This window comes from Mus caroli, chromosome 9, assembly GCF_900094665.2.
Source record: "Mus caroli chromosome 9, CAROLI_EIJ_v1.1, whole genome shotgun sequence".
NCBI classification, from domain to species: Eukaryota; Metazoa; Chordata; class Mammalia; order Rodentia; family Muridae; genus Mus; species Mus caroli.
The window spans coordinates 48,972,530-48,995,214 of NC_034578.1; the positions used below are offsets into that span (position 1 = coordinate 48,972,530).

The 22,685-nt window shown below is 40.4% G+C and overlaps 1 protein-coding gene across 2 annotated transcripts in view; it reads right to left on the reverse strand.

The window, feature by feature from the left end:
* Nucleotides 1-22,076, reverse strand: part of Zc3h12c (zinc finger CCCH-type containing 12C) — a 60,251-nt gene extending 38,175 nt beyond the window's left edge. The window contains exon 1 of one of the 2 annotated variants that reach the window (XM_029481638.1): nucleotides 21,854-22,076. In XM_029481638.1, coding sequence (XP_029337498.1) covers nucleotides 21,854-21,877 — 24 coding nt within the window. In that variant the 5' untranslated portion in view covers nucleotides 21,878-22,076. Of the gene's footprint in view, nucleotides 1-21,370; nucleotides 21,551-21,853 lie in introns of those variants that run through there. The other variant, XM_021171199.2, reaches the window with a different exon arrangement.
* Nucleotides 22,077-22,685: the final 609 nt, after the last annotated feature.

Consider the following 22,685-nt stretch of genomic DNA (forward strand, 5'->3'; position numbering starts at 1 on the left):
AAACTTTCAATAGACTTATGCATATGTTCACACAATAGGGCATGTGGTAGAAATGAAAACCTCTCTTTAACCCTTTATGTTCTTTCTTTCCCTCCCAACTGACAGATGAAAGTCTTTGTCTACTTCTCAGCTCCCCATTGCAGAACTCTTGAACCTAACTGGGATGGTATCTTCAAACTGATATCTGAAATTAACAGAAGAGGAAAAGAAGGAGAAAGGAACTAAATTCCACACGAATACTGACATTGTTGACAAGGCACCTGAATGCTTAATCATCATCTTTAAAAGCAGCTGTTGGAAACAGCGATCAGTCTCAATCCATCTCTGCAAACTAGACTCTTCACACAACAGAAACAATCCACTGAACCTGACCAGCATTTCACAGGGATGCTGGGAGAAACAAAAGCACTTGACAAGAGAAAATCTAAATTTGTTATTTAGCAGGGCATTAGAACTTGCGTATAACTTGCCCTAAGCTCCAGGTGATTATTTAATGCCCGAGGCTTACAAGCATTCACAAGCTAAAAGTAAGTGTATGCAAAAACATACAAATATAAAACTCTGCCTCACAGATATATTTTCACAGAAAGAACCAGATTCTCTTAGCATACTGGCACCAACATTTTCCTTTTCTTTTGTGGTGCCTCTTCTCCTGCACAGAGCTGAGATTATAGCCTTTACAGCCAAGTTTAACTTCTAAAAGCAGTAAAAGCACAGATACTTACATTAGCAGGAAAATACAAAGACATTGGTTTCTGTGGCAGCTCCAGCAGTAACAACAATTTTAGCTGCAGACTTCCAGGCAGGCAAGAAGAACAATGAGTGGTTGAACAGATGGAATGGCAATGTCTTTGCTTAACCTATTACCGAGTGGAGCAACAGCCAATCACAGGCCAGAAAGCTCACAATTAGTTAGTCAGGCAGATGCAAGACAACCTCAGCACCCTGCGTCAGGTTCATAGGTTCCTAAGATAAGCAAGCTGATGTCATTCTTGGGTCTGCCCCGGGCAGCATGTGTATTAAACGAGGGGTGTGCAGCAACAATAGGCCATACAAAGCTGACTAGTAGGCAGCTGCTCTATGCGAGCAGTCATTAGGGAGCAGGCTGCCAACAAGAAACACCTGGCTTGGGCAGACTTCAGCCTTGCCTCTGTTTTTAAAGCACGAAAACAAAGAAAGCAATTATATTTTAAAGTAGTAAAAGTTGCATGTTTCCAAAAAAGTTGAGGCTATATATTAGTCTATTAGTGTTTCATCTTTCTTTGAGAGAGAAAGAAAATGAGGTGTGTCAAAGTAGCAGTTAACTATTGCAGCAATCTCCTATAATAGATCAGTTACTGGTGAAATGGGGCAGAAGTTATGGTTAATCTATTTCTCTGGCTACAGTGGAAAATCTGTACTTTCAAGTATTTGTTAGCTGGTCGGTGGTGGGTGGTGGAGCTCACCTTTAATTTCAGCACTGGAGAGGCAGAGGCAGGCGGATTTCTGAGTTTGAGGCCAGCCTGGTCTACAAAGTGAGTTCCAGGACAGCCAGGGCTACACAAAGAAACCCTGTCTTGGAAAAAAAAAAAAACAACAAAGACAACAAAAAAAGGTATCTGTTAGTGTGTTACAAGATAATAAAACTTAGAGCTGGTGAAAATAGCAAAATCAAAGGCATATGAGTTTACAAATAGAATTAATTTTAAAAGTTCTCCAGAAGTATAGTAAAATAAAATACTAATTTGGTTTAAGTTTGTGAAAACAAGTAACATAAAAATGTACATTTAAACAAAACTAACTTTAACCTAAAATCATTAGACCAGACCAGCTGAGCTATGTAATATAGCAATGTAAAACTCTCTTATTATAGATACTGGTTAGCCATCTAATTAAGTAAAAACAAAACCTTTTATAACATACTTGTTAAAAATGTATTTCATAAAATTTCAAAGTTGTAATACTCAAATTAAAGACTAGAATATGTTAGTATTAACAAGAAATACTGGGATAATTTTGAAGGACATCTCAAGTATACTAAATAAGTATCCTTGATTTACTCCCACCTTCTACATGACTGCATTTATAATCCTACGGGCTACTTGCTTCTGAGTGCTGCATAGGTTATTTCTTGAGTGAGCTAGGATTATGAAAACATTTAATCCAGATGTCAACACCATAAGACATTGTAGTTATTCCTTACTGAAAAGAAATCTACAGTTGCTCTACTTATGTGATATAGACTACCCATGTGTGTAGTCTAGAAGCAACACATGTACATGTATGTATGTCACACATGCACATGGACACATACAGCTGTACACACTGTTCCACATACACACTCCCTTTTCACTGAAATGCAAATGAAATTCCAGTATTATGCAGAGCCCAGACTTTAAAGATATAAAACTAAAATACCTGAAACAACCTAAGTCAACTTCTCTTTTCACACACATGGGGCCATCTGTGAAAACCTTGGACAAGGAAGTTCTCTTTCTTCGGGACTTCTGCCCTTGTCCTTTTCATGTTCGCTCAAACACAAGTCAGATGTTTCTCTATTTACAAAATGAAAAATCTTTTTCATACACTTAAAAATCTCAGCTATCTCACTACAAACATTCACCATGCTGACTAAAAACCTGATATCTATTTCCAGAAATAAAAAATATAGTATGATATTATAGGTCATCATGTCTATGGATGTTTTCACTAGAACTTAGTATTTACTGAAGCTGTGTGTGTGTGTCTATGTGTCTGTGTGTGTATGTGTCTGTGTGTCTGTGCGAGTGTGGAGGTCAGGGGATAACTTTCTTAAGTTGCCTCCCTCCTTCCACCATGTAGGACCCAGTGATCAAACTCAGGTTGTTGTGCTTGGCAAGCTCCTTTACCCACTAAGCCATCTTGTCAGCCCAGTGACAACATGGTTGAATAAAACACAACTGCTAGATTTTGGGTGTTGTGTTAATTTCTGAAGCAAGCGCTACTATTTTTCTGCCAAGCACTGGAGTGAAGTAGCAGCAGTTAAACCTCTGGTCTGACTTTATTAGCTCACTGAAAAGTAAGGTAAAGTGTCTTTATCATCACAGTTTATTGCAAATTACTAGGTCAAGTACACAGAACGCAAAGCCTCACTTTGGGGAAACGTGTATCACAGAAATGAGGAAAATTGGGATCCATCTCTACCTCCTTCCATCCCCAGAGCTCTTTTAAAAAGTGGGAAAAAAGGTATCAACTCTGAAAGCAATAAGGCCTAAACCAGATAAATATGATGAGGACAGCATAAATCCATGCACAGTAATTACAGCTCCAACCAAAAACCCAAGCAGAAGACATGGTGAGAACAGTACTAATATTAATATTAAGGCCTTTTCCTTTTGTTTGTCAAAGGAAACTACCTAGTCTGAATGGACAATTACATGTCCCTTAGCTTTCTCCTTTTCTTTATCACTTGCTACCATAGTTACTAGTTTATAGCTTTAATGCTAGAGGGGAGGAATCACAAAGAAGGAAAGCTACCCCAGGGCGCAGCAGGAAGCCTGAGCTACAGCACTGGATTAAGCTTTTTTTCAAACAGCAAATAAGGGCAGTGATCTGAAAAAACTAATCAGATCCTGCTGTGATATTTATACCCTCTTGCTTGCCAGTATTGGATAATGTTAAGCACATTAAAACATCTGTAGGTGAAAAGGGCCCAATCTGCCATTTTTAGTGACATAGGCCTTCCCATTGCAGGACAAATAAAAACAGCTGATCCTTACGAGCTCTGTTTGGGTCATTGCAAAAGACTTATATGACAGAAACAAGACAAAGTAACACAGAGAAAAGGAGCCAGCTCAGCTTTTGGTGTTCCCCACAACTGTCAATTCGAAGGGTGAATCTATCATTTGATATCAGGCCTTGTACTGTGGTGAAGCAGGAAAGTGATGCAAAGGTGCCTGGAGGCTGTGCTTGGAAGCCAGTCTCTTGGCCAGAGGTGACTCACACTGACTGTTATCTTTCCCAGTGTGTTACCTTTCTCTTTAATATATGAGCACTCTGGATTCTGATTGACAGCAACAGCATGGAAGATTATCCTATCAAAATCTCCCAATTGTGCCCGAAAGTTACAAGATAAAATTTTAGCCAAATTTGTTATTTCTCAGGGTGTAAAAAAATGAACTAACCATCCAAATAAAAGATAACTTATATACATAGTTTAAAAAACATAAACTGGGTACTAATAGCTACATCTGAGCATTTTAGTTAGGAAGGTGTCTTAGTCAGGGTTTCTATTCCTGCACAAACATCATGACCAAGAAGCAAAGTTGGGGAGGAAAGGGTTTATTCGGCTTACACTGCCATGCTGCTGTTCATCACCAAAGAAGTCAGGACTGGAACTCAAGCAGGTCAGAAAGCAGGAGCTGATGCAGAGGCCATGGAGGGATGTTTTTTATTGGCTTGCCTCCCTTGGCTTGCTCAGCCTGCTCTCTTATAGAACCCAAGACTACCAGCCCAGAGATGGCACCACCCACAAGGGGCCTTTCCCCCCTGATCACTAATTGAGAAAATGCCTTACAGTTGGATCTCATGGAGGCATTTCCTCAACTGAAGCTCCTTTCTCTGTGATAACTCCAGCTGTGTCAAGTTGACACAAAACTAGCCAGTACAGAAGGCATGAGATCTTCCATCCATGAAACTATTTTTCTGAGTGTTATCTAAAACCTTGAGCACAACACTGAGAATACTAACTATATGAACTAAATATAAACTACTGCATAGTATCAGTTAAAAGAAAGTATCAACTATATGCCAAGAGCTGATATCACTGTTTATATGGTGATTCTAGAATGTTCTGAAGAAATATACATTCTCCTAAGTTCCTTTGCCCAGAGAAGACCAGGAAGAGGAGGCACAGGATGAAAACTTCAACATAGTTTATGTTTGCATCTGGCCCTGAGTATAATCCAACCAAAAATATAATAAAGTACATCCTGTATTTAACAACTGTAAGAAGTATTAGCTGTAATCAGTAAGGAAAATCATCAAATATAAATGATTTTATATTAAAAAAGCTTATAACCTAACAATAATCATATTGGCTGGCCATCAATATGCTAAGAGGCCAGATGTAGTGACACCTGCCCACCGTCTCAGCTCTCAGGATGTGCAGGTGGGAGAACCCCAAACTGGAGGCCAGCTGGACCTGCAAATTCCACACCTCACACAGTAAAGTAAGCAAACAACAAAACACACTAATTCATTACAATTCAGATGGAAACAAAACCAATGGAAATAGCCTGCTGGACCACAGTGCAGAGCTCAGATTCCAAACACATCCTCTGCTCCCACTTCTTCAGTGAAGTAATTGGCAATTCTCACTGTTAACCATGGTTGGCGGATAGAGAAGTAGGTTAAAATAATCAAGACACATCTTCCTTTCAAGCCATAAAAAATAAAATAAAATAAAATAAACACCAAAAAAACAATACTGGCCTGAAATGTAAATGAATGAAATGATTAATAAAAAAATACAGTACTGTTTTATAATAAAAACATCTTCCCCAATCCATACCAAGAATGAAGTATAAAATCTTTGGTATAAGACTTATTTGATCCTAAAAGTAACCCCAATATACCAACAGCAAATAAAAGTAGAAAGAACAAAGGGAGTAAGAAATTAGGTGCAGGGGTTTATAGCTGTTATCCTAGCACTGGGAAGGGAAAACGCTGAGCTCATGGCTGACCTGGGCGTCAGAATGAGATGGTGTCTCAAAGACAACCACACCACATAATAAGAAACAACCAATGTGTATTTTTAAAAATCTTTATCCACAGGAAAAACAAACTTTTAAAGAAAAATAAATTTTATAAAAAGCTTACAGGCTTACACTGGCTAATTTTATGTCCACCTGATAAAGGCTTTAGAGTAATTGGTGAGAGGGGAACCTCTTTTGAGAAAATGCCTCCATAAGATCAGGCTGTAGGCAAGTCTGTGGAACATTTTCTTAATAATGATTGATGTGCGTGATGTGGGAGCAGCCCAGAGCATTGTGGGTGGTGTCATCCCCAAACTAGTGGTTCTTGATTCTGTAAGGAGGCAGGCTGAGCAAGCCATGGGGCAAGGCAGTAAGCAGCATCCCTCCTTGGCCTCTGCATCAGCTTCTGCCTCCAAGTTCCTTCCTGGCTTGAATTCCTACTTTGGCTTCCTTCAGTGGTCCTTGGCTTGTATTATGCAAACCAAACAAACCCTTTCCTCCTCAAGTTGCTTTGGTCATGCTGTTTCATGACAGCGATAGTAACCCTGACTAAGACAAGGATCAAAAAAAGAATTCAACTTTTAAACTTTCTAGAAGGCCAAAGACCAGGACAGAACTCCAGGTTTGACCTGTCAGGTTTCTGGAATGCTTTCATCTGATGCCTCTGGGACGGCTATTCAAATTCCTGACACAATCTTACAAATGCAGGTTTGGGTCATGAGTTCATTCTTTCACCCAAAAAGTGTGGCCAGAGGTATATGGGGCTGTAATTGGCAGTTCTCTTAGAGTTACTTAGAGTGGGCTGAAGGTTATCTGATGAGGTGATATTAACAGAAGCAGAAGGGAAAAAAGTGGTAGCTAATAACATTAAATCAAAAGACGGCCCATGTTTCAGGGCTAAAACATTCAAAAACCATTCAGCCTTGGAAAACACAACACAGGTTTGCATTCACATGTGAACCGTGTGGTGGTTCTCGCCTGATTTAGGAACTCTTCCCTGCTACAACTGGGGCATTCTAGAAACTATTCACCCTCTGTCCATTTTTCATCTGTTTCATTAAGTTCTAGTTAATTAAATCCTGGTTGTTTTCTCTTCTCATCTTTTTCCTCCTCCTGAATATAAAAAACCTCCAGGTGGGCAAAGAATACCCTCCCCTCAGGCTTAGAAAGCTTGACTCTTAATTTCATCTCCTTAATTACCCCTAAGTGTCCTTCCTGACAAAATTGCTTCCAATGACATCATTTTTAGGCTACACAGATAAACAGCTTCAAATAAGAAGTTGCTAATTGTCTTTGTATTCAAGACTCTGTCTATGACTTGGGCTTCCTCTGGCCCTATAGTCGTACTTTTTGTTTTACTTGTAGTAAAGAGACAGCAAAAACAAAGATGCAGAAGTTAAAAGATCTGCCCGAGAGAGGAGGATCCACTCCCAGGTGCTCTAACACTCCCAGGATCATAGGATCAGAGGTGAGGGCACAACATCTGCCCCAACACTGGAAGTAACTGGGATCAGCAGAACCTGGGAGCCCAGAAACTCTGTTTGACCAATAGCATGGGTACACTGGAAGTAACTGGGATCAGCAGAACCTGGGAGCCCAGAAACTCTGTTTGACCAATAGCATGGGTTCCTTCCTGTCTGGGCCGGTGCCCTGAGTGCACCTTGGGTGCAAACTCCATAGCCAGTCCCATAGCACCCAGAAGAAGCTCCACTCCCAGGCTCTCTAACATGCTCAGGACCAAGGATCCCAGGATCTTGGTCACACCAGGATCTCAGGGTCCCAGAAACAGCTTGACTCCCAGGAGCTCTGACACACCCAGGATCACAGGAACACAGAAACACAGGATCACAGAGACAGCTGAACTCTGACACAACCAGGATTATAGGAAGGACAGGATCCAGTCAGATCTAGCAAGGGCAGGTAGCACTAGAGATAATCAGATGACAAGAAGCAAGCGTAAGACATAAGCAACAGAAACCAAGGTCACCTGGCATCATCAGAACCGAATTCTCCCACCATAGCAAGTCCTGGATACAGCATCACACCAGAAGAGTAAGATCTGGATCTAAAATCACTTCTCATGATGGTGATGGAGGACTTTAAGAAGGACCTAAATAACTCCTTAAAGAAATACAGGAGAATACAGATAAAACAGCTAGAAGCCCTTAAAAATGAAATACAAAAATCCCTTACATTACAGGAAAACACAAACAAACAGGCAAAGGAAATGAACAAAACCATCCAAGACCTAAAAATGGGAATAGACACAATAAAGAAATCACAGAGCAGGGCCTGGTGGCACACGCCTTTAATCCCAGCACTCAGGAGGCAGAAGCAGGCGGATTTCTGAGTTCAAGGCCAGCCTGGTCTACAAAGTGAGTTCCAGGACAGCCAGGGCTATACAGAGAAACCCTGTCTCGAAAAACCAAAAAAATAAAATAAAGAAATCACAAAGGGAGACAACCCTGGAGTTAGAAAACCTAGGAAAGAGATCAGGAGTCATAGATGCAAGCATCACCAACAGAATACAAGACATAGAAGAGAGAATCTCAAGTGCAGAAGATAACATAGAAACATTGACACAACAGTCAAAGAAAATGCAAAAGGCAAAAAGCTCCTAACCCAAAACATCCAGGAAATCCAAGACACAATGAGAAGACAAAACCTAAGGATAATAGGTATAGAAGAGAGTGAAGATTCCCAACTCAAAGGGCCAGCAAATATGTTCAACAAAATTATAGAAGAAAACTTCCCTAACCTAAAGAACGAATGCCCATGAACATACAAGAAGTCTACAGAACTCCAAATAGACTGGACCAGAAAATAAATTCTTCCCATCACATAATAATCAAAACACCAAATGCACTAAACAAAGAAAAAATATTAAACGCAGTAAGGGAAAAAGGTCAACTAACATATAAAGGCAAACCTATCAGAATTATATCATTCTTCTCAGCAGAGACTATGAAAGCTAGAAGATCCTGGGCAGATGTCATACAGATTCTAAGAGAATACAAATGCCAGCCCAGGCTACTATACCCAACAAAACTCTTAATTTTGGAGAAAACATGATATTCCATGCCAAAACCAAATTTATATAATATCTTTCCATAAATCCAGCCCCACAAAGGATAAAAGATAGAAAACACCAACACAAGGAGGGAAACAACATCCTAGAAAAAAGCAAGAAAGCTATCTTTCAACAAACCCAAAAGAAGATAGCCACACAAACATAATTCCACCTCTAACAACAAAAATAACAAGAAGTAACAATCATTTTTCCTTAATATCTCTTAACATCAATGGACTCAATTCCCCTTTCAAAAGACATAGACTAACAGACTGGATACATAAACAGGACCCAGCATTTTGCTGAATACAGGAAACACACCTCAGTGACAAAGACAGATATTACCTCAGAGTAAAAGGCTGGAAAATAATTTTCCAAGCAAATCGTCCCAAGAAACAAGCTGGAGTAGTCATTCTAATATCAAATAAAATCAACTTTCAACCAAAAGTTATCAAAAAAAGATAAGGAAGAACACTTCATACTGGTCAAAGGAAAAATCTACCAAGATGAACTCTCAATTCTGAACATTAATGCTCCAAATGCAAGGGCACCCACATTCATAAAAGAAACTTTACTAAATCTCAAAGCACACATCACACCCCATACAATAATAGTGGGAGAGTTCAACCCCCCACTCTTAACACCCCACTCTCAGCAATGGACAGATCATGGAAACAGAAACTAAACAGAGACACAGTGAAACTAACAGAAGTTAAGAACCAAATGGATCTAACAGATATTTATAGAACATTTCATCCTAAAAATATTAAAATCATGTTCTACAAACATCATGGAAATATTATTGACAACTCTTCTCCTTGTGCTTGAAATCAGCATTTTCTTAATGTTTAGCTTCAAAGAGTTTTTGCTATTTTGAAATTTTTAAAATATACTTACTGATAAAATAACTTCTGTCCTGGAAACACTGATAATCTTTTTAAAGTAAACCTATAGTAGACAATATACACAGATATATAATGTATTTTAAATAGTCTCTCACTAGGTCATGTAGTATTATATAAGGGTTTTTAAATATATTTTGTAATGATTTATTTTTAATATTTTATGCTCTTTAATATACTTAATTCCCCCAAAATTTTCTGTATATTTTGAAACAATTTAGTATTCAACATTATATATAGGATCCTCAGTTATGGATAGTATTAAATGTTCATTAATGATATTTTTAGGGTATGAAAAATATGAATATAAAAGTTGAACAAATTTTTTATCTATAATTTGACTCTCAAAATACTCAAAATTATTAATATGTTTGATGTATAAAATGCATTTAAACAATAAAATATTTAAGAAAAAAAGAGATCTGCCTGAGGTGCTCTTATTATGACCACAGCCATCATCCTAAGTCAAATCCAAAGCTCACTTTTCCGTAAGATTTGTTTTTGTTTGTTTTTGTTTTTGAGACAGGGTTTCTCTGTGTAGCCCTGGCTGTCCTGGAACTCACTTTGTAGACCAGGCTGGCCTCTAACTCAGAAATCCGCCTGCCTCTGCCTCCTGAGTGCTGGGATCAAAGGTGTGCGCCACCACACCCAGCTTTCCATAAGATCTTAATGTTTAAAGATCCCCAACTCCTTTGAACTTCTATAACATGACTAGCTGTTGTTAATGTCTTAGAAAATACTTGTTATACATGAAACTTTAGTGAACTACAACTCAACTTGTCAGTGCTTATCTGAGACTCTTGATATATATATCAACTCAGATATATATATATATATATATATATATATATATATATATATATGGAATACACAGACACATATTACAATGTAAAAGAATCAGAGTGCCTCTTCCCACCCAACTTTTATACCTGCACCTTAACTTTTAACTAGTCATATTGTAATATAAAAGAACAATGTGTGTGTATGTGTGTGCATGAGCCTTGTGTACATACATGAGTATATGTTGACCCTGATATAGTGTAAGAGGAATGACCAAGTTTTTAGATGCTACATATGATATTTAAATGTGATCACAAGTATGCACACATTTGATGGAAGATTATATGTACTAATAGTTCACTAAGAGAGTACATGTGTGTGTGTGTGTGTGTGTGTGTGTGTGTGTTTGTCTGTCTACTTACCCATGTATCGACCTACCTAAGGTCGTGGGCAAATTAATCTCTCCATGCCTGGTTATCCCCAGTTGTGGAAAATAATGGCATATAATATGGTTTATTTTAAAATTTAATGATCAAACCCTTAGACTAGTATTAGATGCATAATAACACAGTCAGTAAGTATTAATTATATTTTCATATCACATGTGCAACACACTATGTACTTTCTTGTAAAAATCAGTTATAAAAATATATTAGGAAGAAAACCAGGAATGTTGGTTGTATTAAAATGATCTATTAGTAGTAGTTCAGATACTAGAGGCAGAGGTCAATGGGTCATGAGTTCCAGTGAACTCCTACATAATGAACTCCTACCTCAACACCAAACACAATCCTGTATGTTCTAAGTTATCTCAAATATGAATAAGCTACTAGGTTTTCTAACATATAAACATGAGGGGAGGACTTGTCATTTTCTGTAACTTATCCATTTGCTACACACAGGCCTCAGACTTAAAAAGAGATGTGGTTATTTCATTCAACACTATCTCTCAGTGCAATAGGAGCAGATGGAATCACTTGTTGCTATTTAGGTGCCTCTATTTCTAGACATGATTCACTGGTTTTGTCTCTGAATACTTACTGTAAGTCCTAGGGTACGCTTTGCTACAGCAGGAATCTAATGAGAAGAGGATGAGCAAGGCTAGAATAACTTACACATTTACAATTTAGAGTATAAGAGCCACAAGAGCATCAAACCTGCTGCCTGGAACTAACCTTGTACCTAGAGAAGCTGCTCATAGTCTCTCAGATCTTCAGCATGATTTCTAGAACAGGGTTGTTACAAGGACCAGTGGGATTAATACATACAGTAACTTGTAATAGTACCTGCCACAGAGGAGAGGCAGAAGCCTATCCTTAAAACTGTTTGTAAGGGAAACGTCAGTACAAAAAGTAGAATGCTTGATTTACACTCTTTATTTCATATTCTCAGTAGATAATAATAAAGGTTCTCTCTATTAACCTAGACAAAAGGATAGCATGCAAGCAACAGCTCTCATTGGGTCCCACATACCACTTGTTTAAAGAGCCAAGGAATCAAACAGCTCATACTACTTACATCACACGGAAATAACTCTAAAGTTCTCTTCTTATTAATACAGAAAAAAGAACATCCTTCAGGAGAAGTCTATTATCGTACCTTGCAAGCTGTTCTTCCATTTACAGAGCCACAAAATCAAATGCCCTCAGAGCCCACATGCCCTATTATATTCCTTTGTTTGTGATATCATCCTATTAATTTGTAAAACAAAAATAATCTAGAGCGATGTTTCTCGAGGGAAAAAGAGGTAACATTTAGTTCAGAAAAGCCTAAGACACAGTATATTGTTAAAAAAATGATTACGATGTCACAAAAGACTCTAGCTAGTGATGTTAATGAGAAAATGTTGGTAACTGGTGAAAAATATGCATGAAAATTGTTGGCAACTACCAATTTAAAAGAAATACATTGATTTACTGGTGGGCAGGAATATGGGAGGCTGTAAATGGACCAGGTGTGGTGCTGCAGTCCTTTAATCCTAGCACTAGGGAGGCAGAGGCAGGTGGATCTTTGTGAGCTTGAGTCCAGCCTGGTGTATACCATGAGTTCCAGGACAGCCAAAGGCCATAGTGAGACCCTATCAGGGGCAGGGACACTGGTGGAGAGAAGCAATGAAATCACAATTACAAGAGGATAAAGCAAGTGCCTAAGAGGAAACTGGTGCTTCCTTTAAACAGCACCATTCCTTTCCGTTTAAAGACTCAGATGGGAGATGCTAAAAGTTTCCTGTAGACTACATGGCTGGAGACAGACAAGAACAGCCATTCCTTCCTACAGTATGGTCTAACTAACCTTGTCATTTCTACCCACGATGTCTCCTAAAGCAATACGCTGCTGTCTTGCCATACTCTTCAGTTAGCTTGCCTCATGGGCCGACAAATTAACTATTGAAAATTAAAGCCATAATAGTTCCCCCAGATATTACTACTGGATAAAATCATGTATTTAAAAATATCCCCAAAGAATCATTTTGACTTGCAAGAAATCAAACAATGACTTAAAAGCTTATCCTACTGATAGTCATTTAACTGAAATCCAGGTCATATAAATTATATGGTACCTAGTTAATTAAATTTTATTGCAAGTCTGTACAAGTAACAGCTTTAAAGTAATACTTTGATGAAAAGTGAGAAAATAACAAGGGGAAAGATTTGCAATCCAAAGCCAATGGAGGTTTAAGTCAGTAGCCAATAGATTCATCAGTTCACTAATTTGCATGCCTGTCATGAGAGACATGCTCAGTGACTGAGACAGGTTACAAAGTCTCTTTTGGAAGAAATTTGAATATGTTATGTAAAAAAATAAAGGGTACTTTTTTTCTTTTTCAAATGTGAGTACACTGTTGCTGTCTTCAGATCCACCAGGAGAGGGCATCAGATCCCATTACAAATTGTTGTGAGTAACCACATGGTTGCTGGGAATTGAACTCAGAACCTTTGGAAAAGCAGTCAGTGCTCTTAACTGCTGAGCCATCTCTCCAGCCCCTACTAACCCCATTTCTTTCTCTTAGGAAAACTTTTTAACCTGTTGGGCTTGGTAAACAACGGCTAAGGCTGTAGGGGAAGCAACGATTTAGTAAATGAGTGTGTCTGTATGGAACCGGCATTTGTGCAGTAACTGAGCATTTCACTTTAAAGAGATAACAAGGTCTGCGCCCAGAGCTGATCCCATGCTACTGCGCTCCATACCCAAATACTGCTGGGAGAGAGCTGGTCTCCCAGGAGTATGACTCACCTGTGAGCACAGGTAAGATCACCACTTCTGTTCAAATTCCTAGCCCAAGAAGGACCCGTCCAGAGCCATTAGGACACAGGAAACATGGAACAGACCGGCAGAGGATCCTCTGCACCCTGGAGTGCCACAGCTCTTCATACCCAAATTCCTCCCAGAAAAAAACTGGTCTCCCTGGAGTACTAACACACAGGATTGCAGGAGTGACAAGCCACAGTCAGAGACAGCAAAACCAGCTAACACAACAGATAACTAGATGGCGAGAGGCAAGGGCAAGAACATAAGCAACATAAACACAAGGATAGTTGGCATCATCAGAAACCAGTTTTCTCACCACATCGAGACCTAGATACCCCAACATACAAGAAAAGCAAGACTCTGATTTAAAATCACATCTCATGATGATGATGATGATAAGGGACTTTTGAAAGGACATAAGTCCCTTAAATAAATACTGAACACAGGTAAACAGCAAGAAGCCCTTAAAGAGGAAACACAAAAATCCCTTAAAGAATTACAGGAAAACATAAACAGGTGAAGGAGTTGAATAAAACTGTCTAGGATCTAATATTGGAAATAGAAACAATAAAGAAATTACAAATGGAGACAATCTAGAGTTAGAAAACCTAGGAAAGAGATCAGGAGTCATAGATGCAAGCATCACCAACAGAATACAAGAGCTAGAAGAGAGAATTTCAGGTGCAGAAGATAACATAGAAAACATTGACACAACAGTCAAAAAAAAATGCAAAAAGCCAAAAGCTCCTAAACCAAAACATCCAGGAAATCCAGGACACAATAAGAAGACCAAACCTAAGGATAATAGGTATAGAAGAGAGTGAAGATTCCCAACTTTAAAAGCCAGTAAATATGTTCAACAAAATTATAGAAAAAAACTTTCCTAACCTAAAGAAAGAGATGCCCATAAACATGCAAGAAGTCTACAGAACTCCAAATAGGCTGTACCAGAAAAGAAATTCTTCCCATCACATAATAATCAAAACACCAAATGCACAAATCAGAGAAAAAATATTAAAAGCAGTAAGGGAAAAAGGTCAACTAACATATAAAGGCAGATCTATCAGAACTACAGCCTTCTCAGCAGAGACTATGAAAGCTAGAAGATCCTGGACAGATGTCATACAGACCATATCTTGCATCAATGGGAGGGGAGGTCCTTGGTCCTGTGAAGGCTTGATGCTCCAGTGTAGAGGAATGCTATGGCGGTGAGTCGGGTGGGAGTAGGTGGATGGGTGGGGGAGCACCAACATAGAGGCAGGCTAAGGGGGATGGGATAAGGGTTTGCAGAGGGGAAACCAAGAAAGGGGAGAACATTTGAAATGTAAATAAATAAAATATCCAATTTAAAAAAGGGGAGATAACAAATGTAACAAGTTGAGTAAGGGGTTATTACATATTGAACATATGGTTAATTACATAACATTCTAATCACCCCATCAAGTGATTCATCAAGTATGTTCTCATGGCATGCAATTTCTTACTTGGGGTATTATGTTAATACTCAAGAGTTGCATTTTGGAGCATTTCTGGTTTCAAATCATGGGGTGCCCATATCACCATAGTATGGATAATGAGAAGCTGTTCCTAATAACTATAACAGCTAAGGGCAGTCCTTCCCAACAGTCATACTACACGGTCATATCCTAACTGCTGTCTGTTACTATCACCATTTTATAGATAGATGAGAAAACTGAGACTTAAGGAAACAAAACTGAAATGTGGCCCAGAGCACACAGATGCCATGCGGCAGCACATTGGGAGCTCAGTCTGGTTTCCTGACTGTAAAAATCAGCTCCCAAGCACTATATCCGCTCACACTGGCAAATCGACCAGACTGTGTGCATAGACACTGATAGCTGCATGGGAATGGACAGTCATGTGCTGCTGACAGGAATGCTAACTAGTATACCTTCTCTAGAGGTCAGCTGCTGTGATCACGTGCCAGACAGTGTGTTTAAAATATGGGTTGGAGAGTTGCTTCAGCAGTTAAAGGACCTGAGATCAGCTTCCAGCACTCAGTTCAGGTGACTTTCACCAGTCAGGTGCCTCTGACTCCAGCTCTAGGGCATCTGACATTTCTTCTGATCTCTGGAGACATCTGTACACTTGTGTGTATAAACTCACATACATGCACATGATTTTAGAATGACAAAGATAAAAATGAAATTCATAATGAAGGCACTGTAGGCACAGAGCTCTATACAGAGACATTTGTCCCTCAATTGTTTATTATGGGGAAAAATTCTATCAAAATCTGTGTGTCCAGAAATGTATCCATTTCTCTTTGGCTTTCCTAGTTGGTAGCCTATCGTTTTTCATAATAAGCCCAAGTAATCTCTTTTTATGTTTGTGATATCAGTTTTAATGTTTCTTTCTCTTTTCTAACCTTGAGTCTTTTTTTAAAAAAATCAAATTGTAATATTTTATTATTTTCAATGTCATCCAGGCAGTAAGAAGAATCCCTTAAAGGAATATGAAGAGCAGAAACTGTAATGTTCATACATGGTTTTGAAGGATGTGCTTGTAATGATTAAAGGAATTTTAAAGTAAAAACAAGGAGTCTAACATTTTAAGTTATCTTTAGGTGAGAATTATAGATGTTTTCATTATTATTTTACACCTTTTCTATGTTTTACAAATGTGATAAAATATGCCAAAATATCACACTGCAATTTTAATTTTAAAAGATAGGTTGAAGTAGTAAAAAATAATTGATAGCATTAAGAATATCCCCGTTTATTGAGTGAGCCCTTCATGTGGTCTTGGACAGACTAAACTCACGACTTCTATGCTACTCCAGGTACTTGTTTTGTCTTAGCAAAACCAGGAACATTTCATCTATAAAGACCATTTATTGTACATTTCAAGTTGTTTATAGCTGTACTAGTCATCTTAAAATTATAACTAAACTCCCAGAAAGTAATGCCTAAAATCAACTCAATCAGGCCAAAGAAAATGACACAAATATTTAAAAAGTGTAAGTTGCAGTGAGATGGCTTCAATTATATGAGCAAACCATTCAATGTAAGTGTATGAAACAATTAAAATAAATTATGAAGTAAAAGCCAAGTCTGAAACAGAGTAAATCTCAGAAGAGGATAAAATGAAGCCCACATAATTTTGAATAGGAAATGAGTACAGATGACTAAGAATAAAAACTAATTTTAGCTTCATCCTAAAAGACATAAAGTAATAGATTTAAAGGATTTTTGAAAAATCTAAAAATATAAGCTTGCAAATTTGTAACAATAAAAGCTTGATTTTACAAAAGTTTTACATCTGACAACTTCAAATCCTCCCAATACAATTAAAAGTCAGGGATTAAACAAAAAGCAAAAGAAAACCTCCTGTCCAATCAAACCAATGATGCTGTTAAGTGTGTCTTAATGCTTTGTATCGTGTGTGTGTGTGTGTGTGTGTGTGTGTGTGTGTGTGTAGTGCTTGTGAATGTCAGAGGTCACCCGTGAGAGATAGTTTTCTCCCTTCACTCTGTAGGTTCTTGATTTCGGACATCAGGCTTGGAAGCAAGCACCTTTGCATACCGAGCAGTCTTATCAGCCCTCATTTATTATTTTGTCCCAGTAAAAGCAAGGCTACAAAGTAGATAGTGTTTGATGGTTTCATGGGTAGGAACAGAAATGAAGTTAAGCTTCTTACTAAGGATGAGACCAGAACTGACAGGGCTAGGGCAGGCTGATGTCAGAGGCCGCATATGACTGACTTTCCCATACAATACAAACCTTCCTTCTTCAACCTATGTATCTTAACCAGATGTGTCCAAACTTCTGACACAGTAACACATACATTATTAGCAGAGCTTGAAAACTACAAAGTGGAATTACCAAAACCAATGAACAAAACCCTTTATGTTTGAAGCAAATCTACAGTGTTGTGCTGGGCTCCATCCTTAGCGATCCTGAGTCTTGTGTTGGATAGACCTACCCAGTCACTGACTTTTTAGGTACAAGGTTGCCTTGCTACCATCTAGTTTCACAATGCAGAGCTGATGTCATCTGTAAATTAGAGAAAGTGAGTGACAGCATCACTAAGGAGTAGCTACTGACAGAGAAAACCCTGTCACTGACATGAGTCAACATAAAAGCTCCTGGCATTTACCACACCTCGCACAAACGACACTCTGCAGAACTATGTACATCTCGGTCACCTGGACCATCAATTTATATGTGCACACTACAGTGCTCACTTGAGGTCACAGGACAACCTGTGAGAGCGGATTCTCTCCTTCCACTTTGTTGGTCCCATCAATCAAATCCAGGTCTTCAGGCTTGGCAGCAACCTTACCAACCCAACTGTCAAAGATTTTTAAAGTTAATCTTTAATTAAAGCACGATGAAATCAACCTTCTTGTTTGTTTGTTTGTTGTTTGTTTGTTTTTCGAGACAAGATTTCTAGGTGCAGCTCTGGTTGTACTGGAACTTGCTCTATAGACCAGGTTGGCTTCGAACTCAGAAATGCATCTGCCTCTGCCTCCTCAGTGCTGGGATTAAAGGTGAGCACCACCACTGGCCAGCAGCTTTCTTATTCTTTGCTCAATGGGTTTACATATCAATTCAACTTGTGGTAAAACATGTATTCTTTTCTATCACTATGTTTAGAGATACATTCTTAAACCACAGACACAAAACAAATTTTTACTGAGCTATTCAGTAAAAGCATTATGATATTGATATTAGGAAACACAAATGCCTGAGAGCAGGAGGATGATTACATAAAATAACATTTTAAAAATGAAAATATTTGCTGGGCGTGGTGGCGCATGCCTTTAATCCCAGCACTTGGGAGGCAGAGGCAGGCGGATTTCTGAGTTGGAGACCAGCCTGGTCTACAGAGTGAGTTCCAGGACAGCCAGGGCAATACAGAGAAACCCTGCCTCAAAACAAAACAAAACAAAACAAAAAAACCAAAAACCAAAACAAAAAAAAAAAATTGAAGTACATACAATCAATACAATGAATGAATCCTTGATGTACATTATTCTAGGAACCAGAAGGAGGGATTCAACTCTTTAAACAATATAACTCCACATGGGGAAGTGGTCTGCCTTCTTAAAAACAAACTCCCAAGAAGGACGATGCCGCTGTGCTGTTCCACCTTAACAGTAACAGGCAAATCTATGGTAAAGTTATAGTGACTTTAATACTGTCACCACAGGGATGCAGCACGGCTACCTTTGAAACCGTCATCCTACCATAGTTAACTGGAAAGGAACTGCTGCAAACCTATGAGGCCGATTAGTACTTAGAACACACTAAGCTTTTCTGGAATATTCGGTACCGTGCAGGTCAAACTCCAGGCTCTCAATGGTTAAAAACTAAACCTGGAATCTTCCTTCAAGAAATGTTAATTATTCACTCATTTGTTACTTTTCTTCCTAATACAAACAATACCACATGACTGCCACATGCCACAGACACTGGCCCACCCACTCTGGTTTCTAGCCAAGAGTCCTAGGACATGGCTCTCCCTCTGTGCTATCTACTTGAACCTAATTTTGAAGCCTTATACGAAATCTGAAGTTTTTACTTCTTTGCTTACAGTGCTTAAGAGATTTCCATTAAGCATTATGGTCTATCTGTTAGTGAGAAGTCCTCCAGAGGTTAGGGCTCTTGCTCTACACCTAAGTAATTATTTAATAATGAAACAGGAGTATACCAACTTTAAATGAGCAACAGCTGGCAGATCAGTTTATAATTGTACATTCCAACATTAAAAATATTTCTAAAACAACTCAGTCAACATCTTTTTTTTCTTCAAAAACTTCAATCAGAATACAAAAGAATTGCAACTCTCCTACACGTAGAAAGCAAATCACCAAGCATATACTGACAGCAACACTTTTAGATATCTGCAGTAGTTAAATGCAAGAACCATGGAACTCGGCTAGAGTAACAAGGTAATTCAATTTTGGACTAGAAAAAAACGTTTTAAAGATAATTTTATATTAACCACTTGGGGTTCAATTTGGCAGTTGTAACCCATTAAGATGTCTCCAGAGAGGCCCCAAATATAAAACAGGATATTTTTGTTGTGATCATTTAAAAAGGTGGTAAAAGGAAGTGAGTAATAAAAGCCCCACCACCACCCCCCACCACACAAACATTCCAAGTTTCTATTTTCCATTGCACCAAAATAGTTCCATTAGACTTTCATGGTTAAATAGAAGTTAAAAAATATATTGATCTCTTTGTTGTTAATCACCTGATTATGGGGTCCAAGTCAGTGCTCAGAACCCTGGCTGCAGTAGGTCCCCAACTCAAGCCCCCACATAGCAAAGAGAAAAGAAAATGCTTATTTGTTTATAATGTTTCCTCTTTTGTTTTGTTGCTTATTTGGAGACAAGGGTGCAACCATTATAGCCCTGACTAACCTAGAACTTGCAATAGACACCAAGCTGGCCTGGAACTCAAGAGATCTGCCTGCTTCTGCCTCCCAAATGTTGGGACTAAAGGCATGTTTACTCTTCTTAATGGTCAGATACTAGAAGAATTGCAACTTACTATGAAAGTAAAAGCAACTCTTCAAGAAAAATATTCAAATATTTCAAGTCATAAATTCAGATTCAATCAAACAGGTTATTTTTGACGTCTTTATGGTGCTGTCAAGTGAATAGATTTACATTGCTGATGTGCAAGAACAGAAGGAAATGTCTGAAAAATGCATGGGCTTGGGCTTGGGCCATCTATTCAGAAGTCAGAAACTACCAAGATTTAAGAAACTGTAAGTAAAATCAATTGCTTATACGTGTAAGAGACTACACAAACTTAGGTTATACCCTTGTACCCATGATTTTGTTTGATACATCCTCCTCTCCAGCCCTGGCTGGCCTCACACTTAGGATCCTGTTGTACTAGCCCAGGGCTGGGATCACAGGCATGTGTCCCACTGCTTCTAGCTGTAGTCTTTTTAAATGGCTCTTGGAAAGTCAAAAAAAAAAAAAAAAAAAAAAAAAGAGCTAGAAAGAGAAACACAGAAAAAAAAAAAAAAAAAAAAAAAAAAAAAAGTGAGGTACGTCTGTCTCCTGGTTTCTGTTTATATTTGAAGTAGAGTCGAAAATCTCAATAAGGCAATGAGTGAAGAACTGTACAACTTTCTCAGATTTCTAAATATACAACACTTAGGCCCAATTATCTCTTCATCTATTCTAAGGCGGTTAAAAAAAAAAAACTGAATCAATAAGCATCTGATGGAGCTGGAGATACTCCAAGACAGTCCTGCAACCAATAGGAGAACTTTCCCTAAATGTGGATTACGGCTTCATCTCTTTATCACAAAACTGAGAACACAAACCCCAGTGTTAACGGATACCCAAAGCAGCAGGAGACCCAGAGTAATCAGTGCTTGGAAGCAACCGCTGTTTGTAAGGATTTTCAGAGACAATAAAGGATGATAAAACAGTGTAGGGAGGAAAAGCGGGATTCATTTCTCCAAGTTAAGTAACACCTTGTAGCTCACAGGGAGTTAAAAATGAGCCCAGCCGAAATGGGCGCGGGCTTTGGGTAGGAGGCTGAGGACGGGGGATCAGGCGAAGGGTGAAAGGTTGGTTTCCCTAGGACTCGCCAGAGGACGGGCGGAGAGATGGCTAATGAAAGCGAATGGCTGGAGCTGGATAGAGATGCCGGGTGATGCCTCACCCCACGAGCGCGCGAGGGTCCGAGCGGCAGGATCACAGCCGTGGGTCCGTTTCCCTCGGCGGCGCCCGGGCCCGCCTCCATGTTCGCTGGCCCTGGCCCTCGGGCGGGCGGGAGCTACTGGACCGGCGTTCTAGGCCGCCGGGCCCGGCCTCCCCTCGTCGAATTCCCCACGGGGGCTGGCGCCGCCCGCGGGCAGGATGCGTTCGGCTTTCCCGCTCAGCGTTCCGGGCGGCGGGCGCTGCGCCACTCGACCTCGGGGGTCGGAGCCGCCTGGGCCTGGAGTTCCCTGAGCGTGGCCGCTCTGGCTCTGGCTCTGGCTCCGGCTCCGGCGGATCCTGAGCTCCGCTCTCGGGCGCGGCCTCCCCTGCCCCGCGGGCCTCCCGCGCCGCTCGCTCGGAAGCACACCGCACTGAGGGCGACGAGGAAAGGCTAGCGCGGCCATCCCGACCCTCCTCACACCCCGCGGGCCTCCGTGCCACCCACCTGCAATGTCTTCTCCGCAGCCATCACGGCATGCTCTGGAAGCCGGGCTGGCCCCGGGCCCCCTCCGCCAGGCGGCCGCCTCTCGCCTTAGCGCCGGGCCGCCGCGGCCGCCGCTAGGGCTCGGGCCGAGCGGGACGCTCCCCCATGCTGCCGGCTCGCCCGCACGCCCGGCGGACTGCACGCCAGGGCCGCGGCTCTCAGGCGCCCGGTGGCTCCGCCGCCCGCCGCCCCGCTCCTCGCTCGCTGCCTTGCTCGCCCTCTTGCCCGTCCGCCCGCCCCAAGCCGCTGCAGCCACTGCGTACCGCGTTCCTCCCCTCCGCTCTCTTGACTTCCTTCGCTGCCACTGGAGCGGAGCTTGGCAAACCAGCACCTGCTGCTGGAGAACGCCGAGAACTGAAACAGGAAACCCTAAGCCAGGGGGGGAAACCCGGGAGGCTTGGGGAGGGGTGAGGGAAGCTGCTGGGACCTGTCGGGCTCTACCCTAGCCTCCTCCCTGCCCGTGCATTCCCCTCCCGGCCCAACCCTAGGGTAGGGTCCCTAGTCCCCTCCCCAACAAGAACTCTGGTCCCCAGCCTTGCCCCCGAAGGCGCCTCTTGTGCTGGCCACAACATCTCCACCTTGCACCAGCCCAGATCATGCCTCGGGCAGCCAAGGAAATCCAAGTGTTGCTTTCTAGGGGCATGTTATTTGTTTGTTGACTTATTATTAATACCTTGAAATGGTGAGAGGGGGCAAACAAAACACCACACCCTGCGTAATAAAGACCACTAAAGGAATTTAAACAAATGAAGCTGTAGGGAATTCACCCTTTGGGAAGGGCTTCCTTCAGCTA